The sequence below is a fragment of the Musca domestica genome, unplaced genomic scaffold (genome assembly GCF_030504385.1).
Source record: "Musca domestica strain aabys unplaced genomic scaffold, Musca_domestica.polishedcontigs.V.1.1 29, whole genome shotgun sequence".
Taxonomy (NCBI): domain Eukaryota; kingdom Metazoa; phylum Arthropoda; class Insecta; order Diptera; family Muscidae; genus Musca; species Musca domestica.
The window spans coordinates 10,529,406-10,549,218 of record NW_026712296.1 but is presented as its reverse complement, the minus strand read 5'-3'; the positions used below and the strand labels follow the sequence as shown (position 1 = coordinate 10,549,218).

The 19,813-nt window shown below is 35.8% G+C and overlaps 4 protein-coding genes across 4 annotated transcripts in view; 3 read left to right on the top strand and 1 right to left on the bottom strand.

Annotated features, from left to right (window-relative positions):
• Positions 1-19,813, top strand: part of LOC101892759 (elongation factor-like GTPase 1) — a 432,356-nt gene that overhangs the window by 270,772 nt on the left and 141,771 nt on the right. The gene's annotated exons all lie outside the window — the stretch shown is intronic.
• On the top strand, positions 5,019-5,868 carry LOC101894205 (uncharacterized). The gene is made up of 2 exons (XM_005181686.4): positions 5,019-5,178; positions 5,249-5,868. The coding sequence occupies exons 1-2, from the start codon at positions 5,080-5,082 to the stop codon at positions 5,822-5,824; spliced, it is 675 nt and encodes a 224-aa protein (XP_005181743.1). The 5' UTR covers positions 5,019-5,079; the 3' UTR covers positions 5,825-5,868.
• On the bottom strand, positions 9,355-10,287 carry LOC101894378 (uncharacterized). Its single transcript, XM_005181687.4, has 2 exons — positions 10,130-10,287; positions 9,355-10,075 (listed from the first exon to the last, which is right to left on the bottom strand). The coding sequence occupies exons 1-2, from the start codon at positions 10,172-10,174 to the stop codon at positions 9,551-9,553; spliced, it is 570 nt and encodes a 189-aa protein (XP_005181744.1). The 5' UTR covers positions 10,175-10,287; the 3' UTR covers positions 9,355-9,550.
• LOC101894540 (uncharacterized) lies at positions 12,867-14,878 on the top strand. The gene is made up of 2 exons (XM_005181688.4): positions 12,867-13,000; positions 14,336-14,878. Exons 1-2 carry the CDS (start codon positions 12,944-12,946, stop codon positions 14,861-14,863), a joined length of 585 nt encoding a protein of 194 aa, XP_005181745.1. The 5' UTR covers positions 12,867-12,943; the 3' UTR covers positions 14,864-14,878.

Sequence of the window (19,813 nt, the reverse complement as noted above, 5' to 3'; positions counted from 1 at the left end):
TCTAACTTCGCATGTACCTTCATCGACATTAGTTCATAGATGTGAAAAATAATATATAAATAATATATAATAAAAAATAATGTTGATTATTAATAAATTCCACTTCCCCTCTTCCCCCTACCTCCTCCAATAAAGTTCAAAATTTTCAAAAAAAAAAAAAGAAATAAAATAAATAATAATAATAATAATAATAATAATAATAATAATAATAATAATAATAATAATAATAATAATAATAATAATAATAATAATAATAATAATAATAATAATAATAATAATAATAATAATAATAATAATTGCAAGAATCTTAAATAAAGGTGAAGTAGTCGATATAGTTCAAATCTGGTACATAGCACTAACTATATCAGACTTAGAACATATGCGAAATAGAAAATATTGGCCCATTCCTTGTTACCATCCCAATGAAGGGGAAACACTTTTAAAAGTCAAGTCAAAATATATTTTATTAGCAGACAAAAGCTGACGGTACATATCTGTCTGCAAAATCGGCTGATACTTTTTAATTTTTTCCACTTATGAAAAATAAAGGTTTGGTTGCTAAAATCGGCTTTTCGGCCGAAGTACATCGTTTTCGTTTTACACACTCGAGAAATGTATTAATATAATGCGTACAATCACAAAACTTGCGGGTCTCATTTAGCCTGTTCACAGAACAACCAATTGCTACCCAGACAATCAAGTTTTTATTTCAGTTCATTTACTTTTTTCGTCTGGGAGTAAAAGCCCATTTTACCTATTTCCCTACTGTCAAACATTTTATGTTTCAAAAAAGAAAATTTATTTATTTTTTCAAAAATAATTGCGTCCGTTGGTTTTGGAGGTGCCGTGTCGGTGTCCGGACATAATCCCCATTGCAATCATGGAGATTATGTCCGCTTCCAAAATGGCCGTTTGCTGCGTGGACTATTTACAAAAATAATTAATTTTAGAAATCTTTGATTCGCGGTAGCCAGTGCGGGACATACTCAGAGAAGAAAACCTCACTCCCCAGCCAAAGCCGACTACTTACAAAAATTATAATATTTAGATGCAGGACACACCCAGAGGAGAAAATATCTATTTTTCGTACTCCCTATCGTTTTTTGACATACCCATAATTATATGGGTTATGTCCGCATCTTTCTGGGTATTATGGGAATTCAGTCATAATACCCAGAAAGTTCGCCGAGTTGGGTCGATTTAGCTATGTGTGTCCGTCTGTCCATTTTTATCTGTAATCCCACTACAGGTCACAATTCTGACGCAAACCTCACGACATTTTGCGTTGAGTCAGAGTTAGGGTCAGGATAAAAACCTTAAGGGCTTCAAATGTACCAATAAGGGATTTTTCTGATTTTGAAGTATCTCAGGTCATAATTACATACTAATTTAGAACACCAGTTTAGAACAGCGAAGAAGCGCGCATGTTGGGATCGACACAACACAGCGAATGAAATGGACCATACCTTTTGTGTGAAATATCCATTTTCAAATACGATATTTTACTTTGTTTACATTTTGTGAATGAACGATTGATATTTTTTGATTGTCTACTTTGGCATTTCGTTTTGTTTGTGTTGGAGTTAGATGAACCAAAATTTACCTATAGAAAAAAGCTCTTTTTGTTTAACCAAAAATTCTATTTGTCTGTTATTTGTCTTCCAATTGGAAAACAAATAAGTTTGCTGAACAGGCTAATAGTATTCAAAAATTCAAGAAAAAAACTTTTATTTTCTACTCCCCTTTAAATAGAATAAAAGTTATATAGAATATTTCCTTCATTATTAAAGCCCATTTCCTTCCCCCTGTGATGCGTGCTACAACCGTTCAGTTCATTTTTGCTAGTTTTTTTTTTTTGTGAATAATTACTCGTTCATCTAAACATTGTAATATCTTTAAATACGTACATTAACTGCATGTACACGTCACAGCTTTGTTTCGAAGCGAAAACAAAAACCGACTTTTCATTCTTAGTCACAAAGCGCTCGTTCTTTATGAATCACTCAGAATACAGAAACGCTGCAAACAAACCCATTCTCTGTCAATGGCCAAGAGCAAACATATTCTCTCGAATTGCGCGAGCCATTGTTGAGAATTGAACTGACGTTGTCTTGTATTTGTAATGAGGCAGTGACGTACCTGACCCATTCATTGAAGTTATTTCTTCACTTTCTGAAAATATTGCAAAACCAGACTTGTGAAAGTCTGAGAACTTTATCTACGCCTCTGATTATTATTTTTTTTTTTTTTCAGAAAAATACCTACCTTGTTATTATGTTCTTCACAAATACATGTTGAATTTTAAACAGCCGATTCCAATGAGAGTTGATATCATTATTTGGAAAAGTGATGAAATAAAAATATTTGTCATTTTTGTTTTAACAAACACACTGGGCGATGTTGTAACAATTGCGGATATTTTGATTTAAAACAGGGAAATAATTCAATTAATTGTCGTGATGGAAAAACCAAAAAAATTGGAAGTTGTAGTAGTCGAATAATCCTTTAAAAGTTAATGTAAAAACACTACCTTCCCCATAGCCAGTAGGTTAAAAAGAATGCGTTATTCCCTAGAAATTACGAGGCAAAAGAACCAATTTTTCCTCATTACTAAGTAATGGACACAGAATTCCGTTGAGCGTTCGAGATTTATGGTCGGCTAAGTAAGACGAAATATAATAAAATAATATGAGTAGATGAAGTAGATGTACCTTGCAAAACTTTGGAAGCTGTATGAGTCAAAATCCCCATTACAAGGTAATGTATCCAATCCACCTTCTGCATGCGATGATTGACATCAATACCTGTTATTACAACCACATAAGCTCTGTCAGTTCAGCAACCTAATTTTGCAAAAGCATAACAACAAAACAATAAAATAAATTTCGGTGAAACTAAGCACAAATTCAGCTATGGTGTTTTAAAATAGAAAGACTGTTTTTATACCCTCAACCATATGCCTAGAGAGGGTATATATTATGTGATTCGGCTAAAAATTTTCTCATCGAAATAACGGTTTTAGACCCTAGTTCTCTTTGGACCAAATCCGTTTTAGGGCATTTGGAGTTAATCTAGCGATGTCCGTCCGTCTGTCTGGATGGCTGGTGCGCTTGATAACTATCGAAGGAGTCCAAACTTAGTACGTGACATTATTGTAAAACATACATCGAGTTCGGAGTTGGCCAATATCGTTCGGCACCTTCTGACACATTCCCCAACACAAGCTTTGTTAAAAAGATGGTAGAGATCGGACCATTCCTTCTGGTACCTCCCCCACATAGCGTTCCAAATTTGAAAAAAACGCTCAAAGGAAGCTAAGTACCTCCCCCACATAGTGTTCCAAATTTGAAAAAAAAAACTCTTAAATAAAGCTAAATAAGCATTCAACTGTCTTCAAATTTCATACATATAAACATTTTTGTTAACACACGATCGGTTGTGAAGATGATGACTATCTGCGAGTCCCTTCTGGCAAGGGTCACAATTTTCAATTATTTTTTCTGTAATAACTTGCGAAACAAGTCAGCTATTCTTTACAACGTGCTATAACCATATATTTCCCTCAGCCAAAAACCTGAGATGAATATGGAATTTATGATTTCGCATAAAATTGGATATAAATGTTAGATTTTCTTGTAATTTTACCCATGCCAATATTTTAATCCGTATTAGATGAAGTATGAAGGGAGCAGCGAATACAGTCCAAACTTGGCACGTCGCAATGTTTATATCAAGTTTATTTGGAACCAATAGGAAATGGGAAATATTGGCCCATTCCTTCGGAACCTACTCCGACGAGGGTCAACAATTTGAATAATCATAATACAAGTCAAAATATACAGGTTGAGATAAAAAACTGCAACAAAGTCAAACGACATAATAGCATCAAATTTTAGAATAATTCTAGATTTTTTGGAATTGGTCACGTTTGGCACGAGTTATGGCCTTCGAACGGCCAATGAAACCATCACACGCTGCCCGAATGTTACTCTACGGTATTTTGGTCCATTCCCTGCGAAACGCTTGCATGAGTTGATCGACACTTTGGTATTTCTTAGTGATTTAGTGATGCGGGGATTTTGGTGGCCATTGTGCGCTGGAAATGAAGCGAGGAACCTCATTTTGTAACCATTCTTGGGTGGCACGTGCTGAGTGCGATAGTGTTGGGTCCTGTTGGAATGTCCAAGGTCTGCGGCCAAAATATTTGCATGCCCAAGGCTTTAATACACCCTCCAGAATATTTTCGCAATAATATTCGGCATTTATTCTGATACCATGGCCGGTACTTGAGTTCAGCTGACCTCTTTGGCAAGTAAACTCGATCATTTTGTTTGTTTACAAACTGCTGGACAACGAATGTTTTCTCATCGGAGAAAAGCAAATTCGGCAGTTCACCACTTTCGGCCAAGCAAAGCAACTCTTTAGCTTTTTTGAGTCTATTTTCTTTCTGTTGCGGTGTAAGTTCTTCAACTTTCTGGAATTTCAATGGCCCCGAGCTCATTTTTTAATATTTTCCGAATGGAATATTGCGTTATGTTCAGCTCTAACGATAGCCACTTTTGGTTTTTCAGCCAAATATAAAGAAATCACACTATCACGCTTGAATTCCATCACGAATAACTTTTTTTCTGGAAAATTCCTACCAAAATGCTTTTGTACGCTTGTAAAAAATATAATGAGCTGTCGCTGGAATAATTTTAACAGCTATCGGACGAGTGGCTTAGAAATGACAGCAGTCTGAAGTCATCTCACACCATAATAGGAACCTTAGATCAAGTGTGTTTTTGTTGTCGCACAGTGTAATTTTTCGATATCAGTAATTCCATAATCTTTTCATCTAAATAGATAAAATCGTAATCCTCTTTCCAAATAACAATGATTACAAAATTTTGTTATGAACATTCTACAAGTTTGATTTCAAAACTCAAACAATTTCGTCAATTGTCGCCCACAGTGCCAGTGTGATAAGAGCCACCAACAAGCCATACTTATTTACAAATACGATAAATGACTGAGCATACAAATACGAAAAGTGATAGAGTAGTGAGAGGTAGTGTTTGTGGCCGAACCACAGACAAAATGCTCATTCTCAAACAATTCATTGGCGTGGAAACATCAAGTCGCAAAATGACGCTCAAAGAATTTGCATTCTTTTTAATATTGGCTCTGGCATTTCACGTAAGTTTCAGCCGCAATTAGTCATAAAACCCTAAAGACAATATTAAACGAAAGCTGTTAAATCCCACAGATAAATGCTGCTGCACCCACTTCCGATTCAATGGCCACAACTGAGGTGGCACCATTTGCCACCAAGAATATGGATGAAATAGTTCAATATTTGCTCCAGACCACCATACACAAATACGATGCCAAAGTGTCGGTGGTGCAATCGCACATCAAGAGATTCCAGGAAGCTGTGGAAATGTTGATTGGCGAAACCCCAGCTGATGATAATGAGAAAATCACAAAATACAATGAACTTCTACACGCCATTGGGGAGAGCTTAAATGCCATCGATAGAGATACATCAACATGCGGTCTCTATCTGGTTGCCACGGCTGAACTGAGTCACATCGATAGCTTAGTAGTCAATTCGAAGGATGCACAATTGTGGAACTATTGGACTCTATCAGACATTGATGAGAAAAATTTATTTGTGACTTTGGCTTATGAATCAACAGATGTTTACCGACAAGAAGCGCAACAGTATTTCGATGAAAATCCTGAATTTAAGACTGAAGCAAAATCCAAGGCTAAGCAATATGTAACCGAACATTGTTCGAAATACAAAGAATATTATAAGGATGAAATTGTTGGAAATTGAAAGTGCGAAAATAAAATACCAGATAAGAAATGTTAAATATAGAAGTCGGTTTTGTTTATCATAATAAGTTATTGAAATGGTCGTATTTTGAGTTAAACAATTATTGATGATTCACAAAAGTAATGGAAGCTATAGTCGGAATATGCTCTTTATTTTTTCCCACTAATCGGGAAAAGATCCCCTATAAAAGCAGGAATCTTTCAATAGAAAATTTAAAAGAATGTCCAAGAAAATAAGTAAAGTTAATAAAAGCAGGAAAATACTAGAAGAATTGGAACGACTGGGCTATTAGGATTTAAACCCATAATTTCCAAATCGTCGGAAGCCTTCTTCGCTATCTCTTTATAACCTTAGTCATATAGCTACAGAAGGAAAACAGGGTTGCCCATATTCGACGGACCCCGGAAACAAATTCTTCAGAAAATCGATTGTTATGCGACTTGTGTGCGGTGGAGCGCCGTCTTGTTGAAACCAGAACTGCCTCATACGCTTTCGACGAATAATTGGCATCACAAAATTGGTCATCATGTCGCGATAACGTTCCTGATTGATGGTAACAGCATGGCCATTTTCATTTTGGAAGGAAAACGGCCCAATGACCGTTTTCGCACTAACGCCGCAACAAACTGTGATTTTTTCGTCATAAAGAGGCACTTCTTGAATTACCTGAAGATTTTCAGTGGCGTAAAAACGGCAATTTTGCTTATTTACGGTCCCATTCAATGCGAAATGGGCTTCATCGGACATGATAATTTTGTTCCAAAATTGCTCGTCATCTTCGGCCATTTCGATGAAGCTCGCGTGGCGTGGTAAAAATCTGCTTGGACTGACGCTTCAAACGCGGTATGTCATTAAGCGATGTGACATCTCTGTCATAAGTTATGGCGTTGCTAGATGGGTCCGTCGAATATGGGCAACCCTGTATATAGTTTGATACGACCAAAACCTGCCTCATCAAAATAACGGTTTTAGACCCTAGTCCTCTTTTCACCAAATCCATTTCAGGACATTTAGAGTCGATCTTGGGGTGTCCGTCCGTCTTTCTGGCTGGAGGGTGCGGACGATAACACTCGAAGGGAGTAACCGATTTGGTCCAAACTTGGTACATCGTAATATTATATCGGAGATATCGGAAATATCGGTTCACTCTCCTCACAAAAGGTCAAAATTGTCATAGAAAATGATTTACTGTATAGAACAAGAAAGAATTATTTGATTTTATTCAAACTATGCAAATCCTCATATTTGTATCGGTTCTAGGTTCTAGGTGAAATTAGAAAATTAAAAAATGTTCAAATATTCAGATATAGTCGACCGAATGGTATGTCAAAAATTACAAGAAAATAGATCCAGTTTTATGCGAAATCGTAAATTCGATTTTCACCTCAGGTTTCCGGTTGTGAGAAATATTTAGAAATAGCAAGCTGTAAAGAATCGCTGACTTGTTATGACTGATGAAAGTATTGAAAATTATGAGCATTTGCGGTTGAAGTACCAGAAAGGGTTCGCAGATATATATAATCTTCAAAAGAGATCTTGTGTTAGCAAAAATGTTTGTACGTGTAAAATTTGAAGAGAGTTGGATGTTTATTTAGTTTTCTTTGAACTCTTTGTGGGGCAGGTACCAGAAGGAATGGTCCGATAGCTACAATCTTTATAACAGATCTTATGTTGATGGAAATATTGTAATATACCAAGTCTGAATGGAATCGAATGTTTAGTTCGCGTTTTATGACCTTCACGGGTATTAAAAAAACGTTTACCCTTTGTGGGGGATGTACCTGAAGGAGTAGACCGATATATGCCATCCTCACAGCAAATTGTGTGTTAGTGGAAATAATGGGATGTGTGAAATATGGGGAGAACCGGATGCTTATTTCGGATTTTATAATCGTTTTCGTTATTCAAAACTTTAAGCATTTGTAGTGGTGTAACCAGAAGTAGTGGTCTGATCTCTACAATATTTATGACAGATCTTTTGTTGATGAAAATATTGACATGTGCCAAGTGGGGGAGGTACCAGAAGGAGTGGAGTGATATATTCCATATTCACACCAGACCTTGGATTGATAAAAATGTTGTGATGTGTGTAATTTTAAGACAATCGGACTTTTATATCACATTTTATAAGAGTTATAATTATTCAAAATTTTGACCCGTTGTTGGGGAGGTAATAGATGGAGGGGTCCGATATTGTGCATTTTCGAAGGAGTGGAGTGATATATTCCATATTCACACCTTGGGTTGATAAAAATGTTGTGATGTGTGTAATTTGAAGACAATCGGACTTTTATATCACCAAATCGGATACTCCCTGCGAGAGTTATCGTGCGCATCAGCCAGTCAGCGAGACAGACGGACGTACGGACATCACTAGAGCGACTGCAAATGTCCTGAAACGGATTTTGTCCAGAGAGATCTAGGGTCTAAAATCGTTATTTCGATTAGGAACGTTTTGGCCGTATCAAATGATATACAGGGTAAGAAACTGCAACAAAGTCAAGCGCCATATTTTTTTTTTAATTTTATTTAATTGAAAGCAAAACATGTCGGAAATAACATCAAATTTTAGAATAAGTTTAGATTTGTTCGGATTGGTCACCTTTGGCACGAATTATGGTCTTCAAACGGCCAATCAAACCGTCACACGCTGTCCGAATGTTGCTCTGCGGTATTTTGGCCCATTCGACGATCGACACTTTGATACTTTTTAGTGCCAACCGTGCTTTCCAAAATACTCCAGACATAATAGTCCAACATATTGGTATCCGGAGATTTTTGTGGCCATTGTGCGCTGGAAATGAAGCGAGGAACCTCATTTTGTAACCATTCTTGGGTGGAGTCCTGTTGGAATGTCCAAGGTCTGCCGCCAAATTATTTGCATGCGATAATATTCGGCATATATTCTAAAGCCACTGCGACGCGGGTTTCGATCAAGTCGTTTCTTTACTTTTCGAACCATTTCCGCTGATGTTGCTGTTTTCTTCCGTCCACTTCCTTGACGTCGGTTTACGCTACCAGTATCACGGTAACGAGCGATGGTACGAGACACAAATGATTTATTCACATTTAAATGCTGGACTAGTCTAACGATAGCCACTTGTGCTTTACCAGCGAAATATAAAGAAATCACACTATCACGCTTAAATTCCATCACGAATAACTTTTTTCTGGAAAATTCTCACCAAAATGCTTTTTTTACGATTGTAAACAATATAATCAGCTGTCACTGGTATAATTTTAACAGCTGTCGGACGAGTGGTTTAAAAATGTCAGCCGTCTGAAGTTGGTTGCAGTTTTTTCATCTAACCCTGTATACTCTCTCTACCAATATGACGGAGGGTATAAAAAAATCTGGAGAAAGAAAAATAAGAACATTTTTCCAAAATGATTCTTAAAAATTTATGTAAACACATCGAGCATTAAACTTTTCGTTTTCCGGATGATAAAGCGACCAGTCTTATTTGGTGATAATGCAACTGTGAAATGTTTAAAAAAGCAAGTTTGTGCAAAGCACATGCTTGAATTAATGGGCGCCAACAAAATATTTATTCTTCAAATTGTATTTCCTACATTGGTCAGTTTTACTAATGAATAACCAATTTTCAAAAAAGATTAAAACAATACTGCAGCCGTAATTTAAAAACAAGACCCTCGTTGCCCAGCGGTTTATTGACATACCTCATTTTATAATATTCCAAACATAACCAAAAATTTCATCTTCCTCTAATGAATTTCATTCATAAAGACCTTCAGATCACATTTGTTATTTACCATGGCCGTGTATTTGTCATGATATTCCTTTTTAACACTGCGATTTCCCCCGGCAAACTCCTCGATGGCGTCATGTATTTCTTCTACTCTCTTCTCATAGTTTTTCATTTCATCGCTGAACATTTTAAAGTGATTATGCCAATGTATGGCTATGTCCACATTTTCAGTAGCCAAAATGATGCGAGTCACAGCGGGTGACATGAAATGGAATACATTTTTCACACCACACTGATATTTGTGACGTCTGAACATTTCCAAGTATTTTTCTCCAAAATGTTGGGCCGCCTCGTAGATTTTCAATTTCTCAGGGTCATTGGCATGCTGTTCCTTGGCACTGTAGATTTCTCTTAGCATTTCTTCCAATTCAGCTTCCAAAGCTGGGGCTTTGGCATCAAAATAATAGTATTTATTGGTCAAAACATAATCGACTAGCTCGTCCGTAGTTGTGGGCGTGGTTCCGGCTGGTGCGGCAATACACTGTGTAAGACACTCATTATTCTTTTACTTCTGCCTACAATTTACTCAACATACCTGTACGCTTAGTAGTGTAACAATCAGTAGAGATATAGTACTCATTTGTATTATTTTTATTTTGTCCGTTCTTAGAATGAATGTTTTGTGATGTGTTCTTCAAATATCAACTGATTTATTTTCTTTTGTTTCGATCTAGTCCATGTCTTAGTTATCGGCTTTTGTTTTCTTTTTTGTCAAAAATTTTATTGCATTGCATTTCTTGGCAATTAAATTCAATAGATAACCTTAGGTGTCTTCTACGTACATCACCATAGTGACATATGTGATTGATTAATCTTTACGGACTGAACATAAAATATATTTAAAAATTTAAACAAAAATGATCAAACCAAAAGGACAAATTACAAAATATTGTATAAACAAGTTAGAAAGTTTGAGTCTGACCACTGATTTATAAATACCCTTTTTGGGGTGGGGCATACCATAAAAATGGGACATACATATTCCATTTTTCCCTAAATTTAATGTTAGAAGAAATATTTTATAGCAATTTGATGTTCGAAAAAATATTTAAAGAAAACTGGGCCTTAGTTTTATGAATATATAAAATGAAATTATTTATAAAAAACTGAAATGACAAATTATATTAAGGAAGTATTTACAATTTCATACTTTCATAGATCAAGAATCAAGCCCCAGATTAAAAATTTCGCATTTTCTGAGAGTTATGATTATACAAATCTTTGTAAGAAATGTACCGATAGTCATCAAATAAGTTTGGAACCACAAAATAGTGGACGGAAAAATCACAGCTTCATCCGAGATCAAATGCTGTCTTATTAGAATATATGAAGTTTAGGGAAAATCGGACACTGATTTCTCATTTTATGGCAGTTATTGGTATTCAAAATTGTGTCTTTTTTGGTGGGGCGATACGAATATCAAAGGGTCATCAGACATTGGACTATACAGGGTGAGATGAAAAACCTGCAACCAACTTCAGACTGCTGTCATTTCTAAGCCACTCGTCCAATAGCTGTAAAAAAATTATCCCAGTGACAGCTCATTATATTGTTTACAAGCGTACAAAAGTATTTTGGTGAGAATTTTCCAGAAAAAAAGTTATTCGTGATGGAATTTAAGCGTGATAGTGTGATTTCTTTATATTTGGCTGGAAAACCACAAGTGGCTAACGTTCGAACAGTCCAGTATTTAAATGTGAATAAATCTTTTGTTACCGTGATACTGGTAGCGTAGCCCGACGTCAAGGAAGTGGACGGAAGAAAACTGCAAAATCAGCAGAAATGGTTCGAAAAGTAAAGGAGCGACTGGATCGAAACCCGCGTTGCAGTGGCCGCAAAATGGCTCATGAGCTGAACATATCGCAATATTCCATTCGGCAAATATTGAAAAATGAGCTCGGGGTAAAGCCATTAAAATTCCAAAAAGTGCAAGAACATACACCGTAAACGAAAGAAAATAGACTTGGCCGAAATTGGTGAACTGTCGAATTTGGGTTTCTCCGATGAGAAAACATTCGTTGTCCAGCTGTTTGTAAGCAAACAAAATGATCGCGTTTACTTGCCAAAGAGGTCAGCTGAAAATGTACACCTTTGGTTGGCCACCAGAACTCAAGCGCCGGCCATGGTTATCGTGTGGGCCGCCATAACAGCCGATGGTCGATCTCTGCTCGTATTAATCGACCGTGGCATCAGAATAAATGCTGAATATTATCGGGAAAATATTCTGGAGGATGTATTAAAGCCTTGGGTACGCAAACATTTTGGCCGCCGACCTTGGACATTCCAACAGGACTCAGCGCGCGCCACCCAAGAATGGTTACAAAATGAGGTTCCTCGCTTCATTTTCAGCACACAATGGCCACCAAAATCTCCGGATACCAATCTGTTGGACTATTGTGTCTGGAGTATTTTGGAAAGCAAGGTTGGCACTAAAAAATTCCAAAGTGTCGATCACTTCAAGCAAGCGCTTCGCCGGGAATGGACCAAAATATTGCAGAGCAACATTCGGGCAGCGTGTGACGGTTTCATTGGCCGTGAAGGCCATAATTCGTGCCAAAGGTGACCAATTCGAACAAATCTAAACTTATTTTAAAATTTGATGATATTTCCGACATTAAAATTAAAAAAAAAAAAATTTAAATTATGGCGTTAGACTTTGTTGTAGTTTTATTTTTATCTCACCCTGTATTTAGCCACATGTTGCCCAATGGCCTATTTATTGTGTACACAATATATTTAAAATCTGTAAAGATAAATAAATATGTGTGTATGATATAGGATTGCTTGAAATATTTCACGAATGCATAAATTTTATATTTCTCTCTAGTTTTTTCCCCCCTTTCCTCCAGTGTGCTCTAATTATTCTTATCGCTCATCTGGAAGAAAGACTCGATCTAGGGTCAATTAAAATGTGTAACTCAAAATAGAACACTCTCCATACAAAAGCAAAAAAGAGCCATTAAAAACTACTAAAAAAGAGAAATATTTTTGTATGACTCTCCTACAATTCAATGAAAAACAACAGATCAGGGATGGATGCATGCTATTCGAAATATTTTAGGGCCAAGATAAAATCATAAAAATGAAGAGATTATAGCAGTCAATTCTACAGCACTAAGGTGGATTTTGGGCCAAATTTATTGTCCAAAAATGCAAAGATATAGAGGACGATCTACTTATTTCTTTTAAGAATAATATGTTGTAGAAATTGTAATATTAATAGTACATCTTTAATAATATTACTATCCATCCCTGGGTCTCAATTGTAGCTCAGATTAGTAGTTGATTAAAGACCGTCTGTCCGGAAGTAAAATTGTGACAGTGTCTCGAACGCAGCGGACTTATTAAGATGGGAATACTAAACAAAAGCGGATGGATAGTTTTCATCGTCGTCACATTGGCCAAGGTAAGCTGCCTCCTCCCATAGATAGAGAGGTGGAAAGAGAGATATAGTTTTGCTGTAATCATTCGTCTGTGAGAAAATCAATTATGCATTAACTTAAAACAGCGGCAAAATTGTGACCTCAAAGCGTTTTCAAAAAGAAATAAATAAATAATTAAATGCATGAAAAATAATAATAATGAAGGAGAAAATTAATATATATATTACCTCTTTTTATATTCAGAAGGTATACTTATGTATATCTTGTATTATTTTGTCGAGAAATATGTTGTTAATTATCTTAATTCAATGGAATTCACGTTATCTTTGGAGCGTAAGTCTCTATGGAACAAATCCGTTTCAGGACATTTGGAGTTGATATAGCGATGTTCGTCGGTCTGTCCGCCTATCTGGCTGGTGCGCACGATAACATTCAATCAGGTGCGAAATAGACAATATCGGCCCACTCCATCAAGTACCTTGCCCACAAAGGGTCAAAATTTGGAATAATTATAACTCTTATAAAATGTGATGTAAGAGTCCGATTGTCTTCAAAGTACACATATCACAATATTTTTATTAATCCAAGGTCTGGTGTGAAGATGGAATGTATCACCCACAAAGGGTCAAAATTTTGAATATCCATGAAGCCCATGAAACGCTAAATTAACATCCGATTCCATTCAGATATATATCTGCGAACCCCTTCTGGTACTTCACCCACAAAGGGTTACAATTTTCAATACTCTTATTTGTCATAACTTGTGAAAAAAGTCAGCGATTCTTAACAACTTGCTGTATCTAAACATTTCTCTTAATCAGAAACCTGAGATGAATACGGAATTCATAATTTTGCATAAATTTGGATATAAATGTTCGCTGTTCTTGTAATTTTGTCCATACCAATATTTGTATCTGTATCAGATGAAATGTGAAAAATTCGGTCGACTATATCTGCTGCCTCACGCATATTTAACATTTTCTAAAATTATCATATATCTCCTATAAAGCGAAGCAGTAGTCTGAACCTGGTACATCGCAATATATATATCATATTTATTTAGGTCCGATTGGTAACGGACAATATTGGCCCATTCCTTCGAAATCTACTCCAAAGAGGGTCAACAATTTGAATAATTATAACGGAAGTCAGAATATATTTAAACAATTGAACATTGGCTGAGGGTATAAATCTGTCGTCAACCCCGAGTAATACTTTTTAACTTGTTTTTGTTTTTTCAAAATTTATATCAACCCTCCTAATACTTTTTAACCTGTTTTAAAAAGAGTTCATCATTCATGAACTCCAACAATTTGAGCAAAACAGTCCAATAATTCTATATAAAACTCAATTTACAGACGCTTATATGTGGACCACTGCCATCTTTACCCACACATTCTCCAGCTTTCAACGATGTCAATGAGGTGGTGGATTATTACATTCACAATACTAAATTAACCTATGATCATCGAGCTGCATCCATAAACGAAGAAGCTGACAACATTTTCCAATACATCAACAACAACAGCAATAACAAGGGATTGAAAAACAATAACAAATATCAAAAGCTAGACGACACACTGAAGCACTTCATGGCAAGAGTTAATAAATTCAACAACAAATGTGGCATCACTGATGTTCTCATGATTTTGGCACCCAGGGTTTTGCACGAAATAAACGACACCAATGATAACGAGCTAATAGCATTAAGTGAGCGTTTTAGGAATCTCCTTAAGCTCAATGAAGTTCAGAGACAAATAGAAGCTGCCAAAAAGGTAGAGGAATTTCTGGATGGCAAAGAAACATCAATTGTTTTACAATTCCACTCGAAATACACGGCATGGGACAGGGAGTACTGTTATGGCGTTTCCGTGTGGGATGAATGATTAAATTTTTATTATTATATTAAATAATATAAACTAGGCATTATTTAATTGTTAAAAAAAGTGTTTTGTTTCTCTTTCTTTCTATTTCATATTAATGTCGTTTGGATATTTATGGCCTTGGGTTATGAACTTACCTTACTATAAATACCCTTCCGAAATGTGTATACCCCCCACCATACATAGTATGGAGGGTATATTAAGTTCGTCATTCCGTTTGTAACTCATCGTAGTAACCATTTTAAAACAAACAAAGTGTATATATTCTTGATCAGCGTAAAATTCTAAGTCGTTTTAGCCATAACTGTCTGACCGTTTGTGCGTCTGTTGTAATCACGCTAGAGTCAAAACGAATTAATATAAGAAGCTAAAATGTTGCACAGGTCAGTCTATTGCCTTCAGGCAGGTCAAGCTCGAATATGGGCTAAAGTGGTCCCCGATATCGTATAACCCCCATATAACGTCATCCCCGATGTTCGGGTTTTTTGATAATTGTAGCCATATTTTTCAATGGAATTATCTGAAAATCCACACAAGGAGTTCCTTCTGAGTACTCCTGGTAGAGAAATGTCTATATAGGTCCACGATATCGAATGGCCCTTATATAACGTAGGGTACCATCGTATAAGGGCAAATTTTTGATCCTTTAAGGAAATTTTTTACCGGAATTGTTTCAAATTTCGTATATAAAGTTCGTAATGGGTACTACAGCATATGACAAAAAATTGTGTATGGAGGATCACGTCCTCGTATAGCCCCATCTAACGATACCTTCCGATATTTCGTATTTTAATGATTTTTATACCCTCAGCCATATGGCTACAGAGGGTATATATCATTTGATACGGCCAAAACGTGTCTAGTCGAAATAACGGTTTTAGACCCTAGGTCTCTTTGGACCAAATCCGTTTCGGAACACTTTTTTTTCGATCTAGCGAGGTCCGTCCGTCCGTCTCTCTGTCTGTCTGGCTGGTACGCACTATAACTCTCGAAGGGAGAATCCGATTTTGTACAAATTGAGTACATCGTAATATTTTTGTCAAACTTAGATCGAGTTCGGAGATGGGCAATATCGGTCCTCTCCTTCTAGTACCTCCCCCACAAAAGGTCGAAATTTTCAAAAAATATATTTTTTTGCACAGAAAGAAAAACGATAATCCGATTTTGCTCTAACTTTGCATATCCATTTGTATTAACCCATGGTCTGGTGTGAAGGGGGAATACATCGGTCCCCTCCTTCTGGTACCTCCCCCACAAAATATTGAAATTTTGAGTACCCAGGAAGCTCATAAAACGCCAAATTAACATCGGATTCCATTCAGACTTGGCACATCTGTCGCAATATTTATATCATATTTTTGGGTCGGATAGGAAATCGGCAATATTGGCCCATTCCTTCGGGACCTGCTCCATGGAGGGTCAAACGTTTGAATAATCTTAACACTAGTCAAAATACATTTAAATAATCGAATATAGGCTGAGGGTATATATCTGGCGGCAATACCGACTGATACTTTTTAACTTGTAGTGACATTTTTCACCGTAATTGTTTCAAATTTCGTTTTGACTTATGACGGAAAATTGTCTATGTAGATCCACGTCTTCATATGGCCTACATATAACAGTATTTTTCGACGGAACTTATTAAGGCCCTTTAAAATGGTGCAGCTGCTGTTTTATTTTTTTTTTTCTTCTAAAGCCCTACTTTATCAAATACGCACTCATTGGCATTTACCATCTTTCTAAATTCAAGATTTTCGATTTTTAGGCAATATCCAATATCCGGTTAAGCATTCGAATTTTTGATGGTATTTTTAGATCTCTCGTTTAATCGAATGTCGGTATTACAAAGCTTTTAATTCGATGTCAACTCCTATCTGCGGTAAAAATCGCAAAATGGACTTTTCGTAATTGGCTTTTCTTTTTAATACGACCTATATGATACGCTGCGATTTACGGGTTTTATATCCCTACTATATAACCTAAGGCAGGCAAATGCCCGTGTTCTAAGGGAAAAGAACCATTGAGCAATATGAGGATCATATATTAATATATCTACGAAATAGGGCTTTGGAAAGGATCGATCAAATTTAAATCGAGTTCGGAGATGGACAATATCGCCCCACTCCCTCTGGTACTACCCCCCACAAAAGGTCGAAATTTTCAAAAAATATATATATGTGCATTAAACATAAAGATAAAAGACGAACCGATTTTATGCCAACTCTGCAAATCTTTCCTTAATATTTCCATCAGGGATACGTGGAGGGGGGGGGGGGGGTGTGTACCTCCCCCACAGGGGCGGTCTTTATATTACACACAACACAATATTTGTATTAACCCAAAGGCTGCGGCGAAGAAGGGATATATCGGTCCACTTCTTCTGGTACCTTCCCCACCAAAGGGTCAACATTTTCCACATATCCATGAAGCTCAGAGAGCGCGAAATTAACATTCGATTCCATTCAGACTTAGCACATCTAAATATTTTTATCAGCACAAGATCTGTTATAAAGATGGTAGAGATCGGACCATTTTTTATGGTACCTTCCCCACATACGGTTCAAGTTTTTGAAAAACAAGGCGCACAAAGAAAGCGAAATAAGAATTCAACTCTCTTCAAATTTCGCACATGCAAAGTTTTCAAATAACCAAAACAATATTAGAATCTGAAATAAGCATCCGGTTCTCTTTATATTTCACGCATCACATTATTGCTACTAACACAAGATTTGCTGTAGATGTAGAAGATGGGATATCGGTCCACCCGTTCTGGGTCAAAATTTTGAATATCCATGATGCTCATAAAATGCGAAATGAACATCCGATTCCATTCATCCATACATCCGATGGTACATTTCAATATTACCATAAACACAAGATCTGTTATAAAGATGGGAGGGATCGGACCATTTATTCTGGTACCTCTCCCATATAGGGTTCAAGATTTTTAAAAACAAAACGCTCAAAGAAACCGAAATAAGCATCACAACTCTCTTCACATGTCACACGGACAATCAATTTTGCTTACACAAGATCTGTTGTGTAGATTAAATATATATCTGCGAACCCCTAGTACCTCACCAAGAAAGAGTCACAATTTTTAATACTTTTATCTGTCATAACTTGCGAAACAAGTCAGCGATTCTTGACAACTTGCTATATGTAAATATTTTTCTCAACCAGAAACCTGAGATGAATATGGAATTATGCGAAATCATAAAATTGAATATAAATGCTCGATTTTCTTGTAATTGTCCATACCAATATTTTTAACCGTATTAGATGAGGTATGCAAATGTAATACTTCAGTCGACTATATCTAGTACCTCACTTACATTTTAACATTTTCTAAAACTTATAAGATATCTCATATAAAGTGAAGGAACTAACCAATATAGTCCAAAACTGGCACATTGCAAAATTGATATCATATTTATTTAGGTCCGATACGAAATGGACAATAATCGCCCATTCCTTCAAAACCTATTTCATAGAGGGTGAACAATTTGAATAATCAAACAGAAGTCAAAATACATTTATATAATCGAAAATTGGCTGAGGGTATAGATTTGTCGGTAAAACCGATTGATATTTTTTTATTTGTTGTATTTTTTTTAATTGTTTGCTAATATACTTATGTAGACATTCTCGTTATTGTCTTTTTAAGTCAACTTCCTGATGATGATTGTGGTCGAAATATCGGAAAAATAAAAAACAGAAATAAAAAGTTTGTTTTTATTTTCACCTGACCTCGCGGCAAAATTAATTTTTAAAAGATAAAAAGTCCAAAGGTCAACAATAATTGTCAAAAAAATTTTAAAATTTTTAATATTCTTTAAAAAAGTTATATCTATTTTTTAAACTTTAAATCACCTATATATGTGTGTGTATATGCATATCTGTAATGATGTTTCTTTCTCTCTTTCTTTGTAGGTATGTTTCGTGTTTTATGCTTTCATAAAATTGTCTGCTACAGGTAAATTATTTCACACACATATTTCCCGAATACATACTGCTCTATTGGCTACTCAAAATTGTTTTCTTTAACAATGTAATCTTATTTTTGGGGGAGTAATTTCAGGGAAAATCTTACATTCAATTATCTCTCTTCAACGCGTAACACCTATAAAAATTATTCATGCCATTGTATCATACAAAAATTACTTCAGTTCGCCTACAAATTTATAAATTAACAATAAAAATTACAAATGTAAATAATTCAATTGATGAGAGGGGAAATTTCATACAAAACAAGTAAAAAAGCTGTAAGTTCGGCCGGGCCGAACTTTTAATACCCTCCACCATTTGGTACAAATTTGGCAATTTCCAAAAAAAATAAAATAAATAAATAAATAAAATAAAAAAAAAATCCTTTAAAAATTCTGTTAAAATCTTAAAAATACCGAATGTCTATACGACGACGTATACCTGCATAGGCAACTTTTGTCATAAGTTATTACAACATTTAAATGCGAAACTTGAAGAAAAATTTGTTTATAATGTAGCTAAAATCATCAAAATACCGAATATAGGGGGTACCGTTATATGGGGGCTATACGAAGACGTGGACCTGCACAGACAATTTTCTGGCATGGGCTGAAGTATCCATTACGAACTTCAAATGCGAAATTTAAAACAATTCCGGTAAATAATGTCGCTAAAATCATCAAAATACCGAATATCGGGGGGTACGGTATGTGGGGCCTATACGAAGACGTGGACCTACATGGTTCATTTTCTGTTTTCTGCTGCAGTATCTATTACGAACTTCAAATACCAAATTTGGAACGGTTCCGTTAAATAATGTCGCTAAAATCATCAAAATACCGAATATCGGGGGGTACCGTTATATGGGGGCTATACGAAGACGTGGACCTTCACAGATAATTTTCTGTCTTAGGCTGTAGTATCCATTACGAATTTCAAGTGCCAAATTTGAAACAATTTCGG